The following is a 9,734-nucleotide window of genomic DNA, read 5'->3' on the forward strand; positions in this document are numbered from 1 at the left end:
ATGAATGAGTCTGGTGAACGTTTACTCTTGTTCTTGGCTCTGCATGGTCTGCAAATCTGTAACACCTGGTTCAAGAAGCGGGACGCAGAACTGCACACATGGCAACACCCACGCTCGCGGGCATGGCACTGTATCGACTTTGTCTTCACTAGGCGAGCGGATCGTACCAACTGCATGGACTGTCATGTTGTTCGCCGTGCAGAGTGTAGCACTGATCACAGATTGGTGTGTCTGACCTATCGCCTTCCGGCACCAGTCCACCGCCAGCGCCTGCCACCGCGAAACCCTGGGAAACGTAGCATGTTCGATGTAAGCCAATTGAAGACGTGTACGGGTATGAGTGAGGAGGAGCGGGAAGTTGTTGAGTGCAACAGGGCAGTGTACCGAAGTGCTCTTGGTGATCGGCTGAAATCGTGTCACGTCACCCATGAAGACACCTGGCAGCCTATCAAGTCGGCGATTTTAGATGCTGCCGAAGCTTCCATCCCTGCACGGAAATCTCGACGTCAGCCAGACTGGTTTGCAGACAGCGCAACAATCCTTGAACCCAAGCTGCAACATCAAAACCGTGCCTATGCCCAGTGGCTTCAGTCTGCTGATCCCGCTGACCTTTCAGCTTTCCGCAAGGCCCGTAGTGCAGCGCGTACTGCAGTTCGAACGGCAAAGCGTGTCTGGTTGCAAAGAAAGGCGGATATGGCACAGTCTGGCAAGTTCAGTGGGGAGCGCGTCTGGTCAGCCATTCGGGACATCCAGCGCTGCTACAATGGTATGAAACCTGTGGCCTCTCATTCCATTCGCAAATCTGATGGAACCCTGTGTGTGTCAGCGGAGGAAGAGCGTGTTTGCTGGCAGCAACATTTCACCCGTGTTCTCAATGTCATTAGTGTGTTCGATGTCTCTGTCTTCCAGCAGTTGTCCTGCCGGGAAGTTGACGACAGCCTGGCATGCCCTCCAACGGCTGTGGATATTGAGTGCGCTCTCCATCATCTGGCCAACGGCAAGTCGGCTGGTTCGTCTCTCATCGTTGCGGAGCTGTTGAAGCACGGCTTTACTGTTCTTCGGCCACACCTGGATGCACTCTTCTCCACATGCTGGTCAGCGTCATCTGTGCCTCAGGAGTGGAAAGATGCTGTGCTCGTCCCTATTCCAAAAAAAGGTGACTTGAGCAAGTGTGACAACTGGAGGGGAATAGCCTTATTGGACGTCGTCGGGAAGCTTCTCGCACGTGTTATTCAGGACCGGCTGCAACCTCTTGCTGAGGCATATCTCCCTGAAAGCCAATGTGGTTTTCGGCGCGGGCGATCCTGCACAGATGCCATCTTTTGCGTGCGACAGGTAGTCGAGAAGGCATTCGAGCACCGCTGTAAGGCCTTTCTCGTTTTCATCGATCTCCGCAAGGCGTACGACTCGGTACCGCGCGCTGCACTGTTGCTGGCCCTTGAGGTGTATGGTGTGCCTGGGTCACTCATCCAGCTGATTGACGGCTTTCATTCAGGCATGCAGGCTGCTGTTCGGGTTGATGGTGATGTGTCTGGGAACATCTCAGTTGAGAATGGTTTGCGGCAAGGGTGCGTTATGGCCCCACTGTTGTTTAACCTGTACTTTGGTCTTGTGCTGGAAGCATGGCGTTCAGCTATAGCAGCAGCTGGTGTTAACGGTGTGTCCCTGATATCTTCAATCCATGGAAGTGGCAATCTATTTCCCAAGCGAACCCGTCAAACTGGCACGACATCGGTCAACGACCTGGAGTTTGCAGATGATGCAGCACTACTTGCACCATCCCGTGAGTCAGCTCAACTGGCTTTGGAGCTGTTCAGCAACGTTGCTTCTTCCTTCGGCTTGACTCTGAGTACAGCGAAGACCAAGTTCATAGCCGTTGGTGCAAATTTATCATGTGCTGACCGCCTTCTGCTCTTTGTTGGTCCGGAGGAGATCGAAAGTGTCAAATCCTTTGTGTATCTTGGCTCTGTGATAACTGCTGACACCCGCTCATCTGCAGATGTGGCCAGAAGACTCGGTAAGGCAGCGGCAGCTTTCGACCTTATGCGCCGTGTCTTTCTTGACCGAAACCTTTCCATCGCCACCAAGCGCCATCTTTACGATGTTTGCGTTCTGTCCACATTGCTCTATGCCTGTGAGTGCTGGACTCCGCTGAAGAGAGACATGGTTGCCATCAACAACTTCCACCACCGCTCCCTCAGGTTCATTCTGGGTGTATCCCGGCTCGATCAACAGCTGCAGCATGTCAACAACCAGGAGCTGCGAAGACGCTGGGGTGATATGGCACTGCCATCTGATACCGTCAGACACCGCCGTCTGCAGTGGCTTGGGCATGTCGCCAGAATGCCAGATGACCGGCTTCCGAAGCTGATACTGTTTAGCTTCTTCTCAGATCCACGCCCAGCCTGTGGGCCACGACTGCGATGGAAAGACCTCGTCGCACGTGATCTTCGTTTCGGTGGCATAGTGAATTGGCTCACTTTGGCTCAGGATCGCCCAGCATGGCGCGAGGCAATTGCAAAGACTCCGGATGATCTCGTGGAGTGTAACAACAACAAAGTCACCTGCAAGGTTTGCAACCGATCATTCACTGCTCGTGGGATTCACCGTCACAAGTGCTCAGCTGTGCGGTCCTTACCTGTTGCCCAGCAGCCTGGGGCCCGTCACTGTGGAGTTTGTGACCGCTGGTTTCAAAGCGCTGGCGGTTTTGCAGTTCATCGTTGTGTGGAGCGTCAGACATCGGACGAAATACCAGCTGTTTCAACGAGATGCAGCCTGAATTTGGACTGCTGCCAGCACCATTGCTCGATCTGTGATCGCTGCATGAAGAGTCAGGCTGGTTTTAACCGCCATAATTGTACTCGAGGCAAACGACTGCGAAAGGATCAGAGGACTAATCTGCCCATTCAATGCAGCCTAGGTAACGAACGATTCTCCCGCCCGCAGGACCTCACCCGCCACCGAAGACAGAAACACTAGCTATGTGTAGAACGGTCCCCTTTCACCTCAATTATTCTCCTTGTTTCTTTTTTCTCGCTGTTGTCTCCCGCTTCTGGGAGCGACGTGGCCATTTTGTGGCAGTTGTACATAGTGTGTGTGTGTGTGTGTGTGTGTGTGTGTGTGTGTGTGTGTGTGTTTGTGTGCACGTGTCAATGATGGTGTACAGTCACACTTGAAAATAGTGGCTCTCAATCGGGGGTGAGAGTTTTTTCAGGTGAGTTGTCGGTGCTCACGAGGCTAAGAGTACAAACAATAAGAGGACAGAGAAAGTGTTTTAACTCTGAGTTTCACGCACTTACCCCACTAAGCGATCATCAGAAAACAGGTAAAAATGCATGTATGCGGTCAACACGAAGCTCGGAGTTACGAGAAAGATTTTTGGTCTCTGTTGTTCTGCCCCGCCGTGTATGCGGTCAAGCGGCTCCTTGGTCTGAAAACAACGGTAGTGTTGTATTTGCAAGTTGTTGTTATATCCGAGGTTGTTATATCCGAAGTTGCTGTTATATCCGAGGTTGCTATTCTCGAGGTTGCCTGTAGAATAGTTATTGCTATTGTGTACTTGGGTAGTGTGTGCGTGGGGAGAAGAGGGCGAGGGGGGGGGGGGGGGAGAGGGGTACATGGGCCTGTGGTTGATAGCCGGTTGAATGAAACCTGAACGACTCTAGACTAGTTGCCTGAACTCACCATTCAAACATGACATGAATCGATAACGCCGCGCCCACACTATTAATTCCCGACAACTCGCCTCTCAGACCTGCATTTTTGCTGACGGAGTAATCCTTTTCACCAGGAAAATGCTTTTGGGCGATGTATCGCGTCTCTGCATCCGCATTGCACAAAGCGGCGCCCATTGTCATTGAATTATCAATAAGGAGACCTGTGCCTGGCTGTCCTGGTCAATCTACAGTGACAGCATACATGTATCTCTACACAGCAAACGTCTATGTGTAGCTGTATGCTGATACATGACTGATTGTAGCTATCGATCTGGCATGTACATCTACATGACATTGTACATGTACATGACAGTGAAATCCGACCCCCTGAGCGGTGGGTTCACATTCTTTGCGATGTGAGCGCACCGCTAGCGCTCAGGGAGTCGGATTTCAGTTGCCAGCACTTCACATGTACATTGTATAATCTTGTGTGATTGGACATGTGCAGTACGTCATTGACATTGTGTTGTGTTTGGGGAAATGACGGCATCATGCTCAGGTGAGCTATGAAGCAGGTACATGTATCACAGCATTCACGACTTCTGTGCACTTCTGACAATTCATATTTCACGCAGTAGAACCGCACTGCACTTTGGAGCGCTGCCGCTTCGCCCGCGCCGCTGTTTGCTCCAGCAAAAGACAAGGAAACGCGGCCTGGCTTGCGCGCATTCTCGCCTTCCTCTGGCCCAAATATCGAGCTGCGGGTACCTGCAAAGCTTAGGAGTCGTACCAGGACCTGTCGATTACGTTCTAAAACCGTCTGGCACTTCACAGTTTGGGTGTCAGGCTGTGAAATGTAGGATGTGTGTGCCGCGAACGTCGTACCTCCATTCCTACCTTCTGCACTCGATCTACACACCTACCTCGAGCGTTTAAAGACAAGTAGTTGGCGTTTGATGCCATCTGTGCGCGAACCTGGAAAGCTGTGTGCACTGGATTAGAATAAGCTGATGCAGCGATGGGGATTGTGCGCCTACTCCGTACTCGCCTACTCCGCACTCGCCTACTCCGTACTCGCCTACTCCGCACTCGCCTACTCCGCACTCGCCTACTCCGCACTCGCCTACTCCGTACTCGTATCAGCGTTCTCTTACTAGTCTTAGCTATTACACAGATGATAGCATTCGATTCTGAATTACAAACCAGAAGTTGGAGTACATACATGTATCGCTGATCTGCGATCTGTCCGCAGCGCAGCTCACATCTTCTGCACCAGGTACTATGTCCTTCCATGTGTGTGTGCTTGATGTGTGCTGTACGCGCGTGCTGTACAGCGCTGCCGTGGTTACCATGGTGACGAAACAGGCTCCATAAACCGTAGTTTATTTTGAGGCTCAATACGAACAAACCATGGGCATACAGTCATTAGCCCTTTCCCAAAGGTGCTCGCCCTCTTTTCGCCCTTTTTGGACATTTTTGGAAAAGCAGGTTTCTCTCGCCCTTTATTGCGTTTTTTGGTGAATATCGCCCTTTTTGAGCTTTTTTAGCTGAAAAAGTGCTAAAATCTGTTTGCTCATGCATACGATCACAGTTTCCGAGTGCTCGATGGGCCTTGGCACGCCGCTTTTTTGCATTTTCGGGGGCAACAAGTTGGTGAAGCTTGTACATGTACATGTACGTGGTGTACAGAATGCTGTAAAAGTGGGTTTTTTGAACTTTACTTCCTGTTTTGCCTTTCGTGGACCCATAAATGGAAGAAGGCGTATTCATTTCTCAGCTTGGGTTCATATCTGAACATGTATCATGGCTATGATTCACTGAAAAAGAGCACTTTTTGCCTGTTTTCACTAAAAAAAAGAGCACTTTTTAGCATATTTTGAGGGACGCGAAAAGCACTAAGTGCGAATTAAAAGAGCACCTTTGGGAAAGGGCTGGCATACATGTACTACATGTACTGTAAAAGCTATAATAACGAAGTGCTAACTCTAACGAGTTAACGAGGAGAAATCTGCCGCTAAAATAGAAATCGTTATACAGAAATCGATACATATACATGTACATGTACTGTCCTATTGAGCGTTGAGAATGAGTGAGAATCGTTACCTTTGGTATACGTAAACTAGTCAATTTTGGGAAGTTGTTACATGTATATATGCGCCTCGTTAATGGCTTTTACAGTATGTTGACTTTGAAGCAGGCAGGCAAAGTGGGGCCTCTTCTTTTCCTGGTGTACACGATCGACCTCCCCTCAGCATGTACAAACTCTCACACTAAATGCAGCCAGTTCGCCGATGACACGGCACTCATCGCGACGCATTACACGAGGGATTTGTCAGCTGCATTCCTCCAACGTGCCGTGGACGCAGCAGGACGATGGTTGAAGGATTGGCATCTCCTCGTCCACACCACGAAAACCGTCGTCCTTTCCTTCCAACCCCAACACACCATCCACATCACGCTCCACTCGACTCGGCTGCAGCAGGTCCACCAACATAGGCACCTTGGTGTTACACTCCAAGACGATTTGCGATGGACCCAACACATCATAGAAACCACCAACAAAGCCAAAAAACTACTACACCAACTCCACAAGACACGTGGCACAATGAACGCTTCCAGCCTATTGTCAATATACACAACCTACATCCGACCCGTTCTCGAATATGGCAGCCTTGCCCTCTCCAACACCACACAGCAACAGCGGGACACACTGGAGAGAATTCAACGCCGTGCTATACGCATCTGCCTTCGGATTCCCCTCTTTGCACCAGTTCACCACAGCTCCCTCCTCCATCACGCAAAGCTCCCCACCCTTAGCTCACGACTCCTTGTTTTAAAAACAAGCCCTACTAGCATGGGACATCCACCACCAAACCTCCCCACCACACCTGCAACAACCATATCTTGCACCCCAACGTCAACACCAACCATACACCCTTCGACAGACAAGGACCTACTCCATCGGACACACACACACGAACAGGCACCGAGATTCCCCCATCAACAGTGCCCTCACCCTCTACAACTCACTCCCTATCGACATCACAACCCAACCTCGTAGAAATTCTTTCCGAAACAATGCACCCAGTCTTCTTTTGAGCAGTACCTGCTCCTGCTCCGCGCATCCCCCTGGTTTCTGATATCTCGAACGTGTACTTAACTATCTCGATCACCCCTGCTAACGTTATTGCCCCCGCTTGTTTTTCATGATCCATTGCTTCTTGCCTCCCGGTTAATTTCCATCTAGCTGTTTCTGGCTAGTACCAGTTCTATCGCACTTATTAATCATCCTTATTGGCGTCACGCCATCGTGGAATAAAAGAATATATATATAAAGTGGGATGGTCTAAGACCATGATTGAGAAACAGAGGGTACCAGGTTCAAGTCCTGCTTGGAAGCAGAAGGATTTTTCCAGCCGTGCTGCGACCCACAGGGAACTCGTGGCCTGGCACGAGGAGAACATGGATGCAGTGAATGGGATTTTCGGTCTTTGACCACTTGCTGGTGAGCTGATCTACTCACCTCCCACCGCTTTAGGAGCTGCATCTGCGCCTTGATCCTTGAAGGGTGGTGGCGTTCCTACGGATGCGGAAAACTCGGTTTCCAGCCGAGTCTCACGCGAACCGTGAACATTTTTTTAAATTAATTTTGACTTTGAATTATTTTTTCTTATCATTCTTCCGATCACGCTATCATAGATTTGCAATAAAGTTCATTGTTACTGTATAACAAGTGAGTACTGGTCACTGTTAGAAGCGACTTCACAACCCTGCAGTGCCACAAAACAAAGGTCAATCGCGTGTCACATTAGTAGTGTCAGCTTTGGCTCCGGTGCGGGACATTGATGTACATGTATGTCCGCGACAGTGATGGAGAATGTCGCCGCAGACTGAATCTGTGCATGCATGCTTATGGTCGATTGAATGGTATACATGTACACTCAAACGCCTCTTATCCGGACGCCTCAGATACGGGCACGCCTCTCTACCGGGCCGGCACCTTTAGCTTGAGTTCCTATAGCACAAATGCTTCGAATTTGAGGGTTTTGAACTTTTTTCCGTATGTGGAAGTGCTTACGTTTCACTGCCAACCTATGTAATCCCCACATTTGTATCAATGGGTCCCTTTGTATCCTCAACATGTGCAATACGTGCCAAATAATGTATTCTTACATGACACGTGATCGTTGCCGGGGCCATGGCCAATAGGCGATCTTCCCGCCGCGGGCATAATCAGGCCATCAGGACCGTTTGACGTCATTTCGGGAATGTTCGGACCGTTTGACGTCATTTCGGGAATAAGTTTTCGACCTTTCGACCTTTCCACCTTTGACCTTCCCTAATATGTTGCTTCGCGCTGTAAGAAATCAAATCAAGCACGCTCTGTCTGTCATGATGGCTGAATCTTGCCCTTGCCTGCAGCCCTCGGGCCTACGGCCCTTGGGCTGCAGGCTCGGGCAAGATTCAGCCATCATGACCTCCTGAGCGTGCTTGATTACATACCTCCTACTACAATTGTAGTACAGTCATGTACATGTACAATGACTTATGTACGGTCATGTACGTGTACAGTCGTGTACTAGTACATAATACTCAATGATGCAGACAGCCAGACTGTTTCGGCCAATGAGGCCTCATCGATCAGTGCAACTCCGAGCTTAAAAAAATTAATAATTAGGATTGAACAGTACAGTCATGTACATGTGTCTGTCCGTACCCGTGCACCTCTGACCTGACTGTCACCTGAGTTGACTTCGCAGACGCAGGAGAAGTAGACCTAGTACAGCTGTACAGGCTTGGCCAAAGAAATCCGACCCACGTGCCGAAAGCAGCGCCAAGGCTCATGCGGCCTCTGCGGCTCTTGATGCTGGGATCAGTTATGGGTAGGCATATGCGGATAATGCCGGCAGAAAAATTGGCCAGAATTCGGTAGATTTTCTGGTAAGTTTCATGCATGTTTTGTATAGGGATAAAGAAATGGAGCAGAACTCGAGGAATTGCCCGCCATAAGGTTTGTATGGTTCTGCCAATTTCACTGCTTTTCGAGCAGAATCTGCGACCTTTTCGAGCATTACTCGCACACCCCTAGTTATGGGAACCTGCATGACGTACACGTACCTGTACATGTACATGATTGTCAACCAGTTCAGCGCCGCCAATATCAGCCGACTGGCATTTCAGCACTCTTATAGTTCAGCGCGCATAAGAGGGGCGCTGGTGTCAGCCGAGCTGAAATGGGTTTCGCGGCCGATGTGGGAGCACACCATGTACATGATTGTACATGTACATGTACAATAATAGTTACACAAGCCAGAACAACAGAGACCAAACATCTTTCTCGTTACTCCGAGTTTCGTGTTCCAAAACACTCATCAGACGAGAAAGATTTTTGGTCTCTGTTGTTCTGCCTTGTGTAGTACGCTCTGCCCTTTGAGGTATTGAGCACTACGTCACGTGCAGCAAGGACTTCAGACACGTTTGTGATTGTAATAGCTACACGCAACGTTTGACTCTCGGATCTGATTTCTTTGGCCACGACTGTACGGTTGTCGTGTGAGAGAATGCAGGTTTAGGCACGTGACATGAAAGCACTCGAGTGACTCGAGCCAAGGACAAGGTGACATTGAACACCAGCTGTCAAGCAAGATCTGAATAGAACGCTGCGATGACAGGCGTTTGAAAGCTGCTACTGTTGACATTACACAACGCGCTGCGCGCGATGCATGCTCGGCACATGTAAGAGGCACATGTGATCGCCTCGAGGCGTCGAGGTGTCTGCGGACCCCCGACTGTGCACATTCACCATTTTGTCAACTGTCTCCCGGCTCACAAACGTACTGCTGGCAGGCCTAGGGCCTGTACCGTCACTTTTGACACGTGCAGCGGACCGCAAAGTCTCTTTCATTCACCTGGCACGCGGACATGACTCAGTATTGCTCAGATTCTCCGTGAAGCCTGAAGGTGCTAAACAGCAATACTGTTATCTGCCAAGATGTAGCGGTCCGAAAGAAGTGTTCCCATGATCTAGTCCAGCAGACCGTCAGTGCCCTGAACGCGTTACCCGTAGATCTACGGCAT

General features: G+C 50.0%; 1 protein-coding gene across 1 annotated transcript; it reads left to right on the forward strand.

The window, feature by feature from the left end:
- Positions 1 to 5,030, forward strand: LOC135826581 (uncharacterized). The gene is made up of 4 exons (XM_065339186.1): positions 1 to 2,571; positions 3,167 to 3,198; positions 4,165 to 4,215; positions 4,991 to 5,030. Exons 1-4 carry the CDS (start codon positions 1 to 3, stop codon positions 5,028 to 5,030), a joined length of 2,694 nt encoding a protein of 897 aa, XP_065195258.1.
- The last annotated feature ends 4,704 nt before the right edge of the window (positions 5,031 to 9,734 follow it).

Source organism: Sycon ciliatum, chromosome 10 (assembly GCF_964019385.1).
Source record: "Sycon ciliatum chromosome 10, ocSycCili1.1, whole genome shotgun sequence".
Lineage (NCBI taxonomy): Eukaryota > Metazoa > Porifera > Calcarea > Leucosolenida > Sycettidae > Sycon > Sycon ciliatum.

Coding starts and splice junctions, on each gene's coding strand:
- LOC135826581 (XM_065339186.1), top strand. CDS start 1: ATGAATGAGTCTGGTGAACGTTTACTCTTGTTCTTGGCTCTGCATGGT. Junction 2,572..3,166: donor ACAACAAAGTCACCTGCAAG/GTTTGCAACCGA, acceptor GATGGTGTACAG/TCACACTTGAAAATAGTGGC. Junction 3,199..4,164: donor ATAGTGGCTCTCAATCGGGG/GTGAGAGTTTTT, acceptor GGACATGTGCAG/TACGTCATTGACATTGTGTT.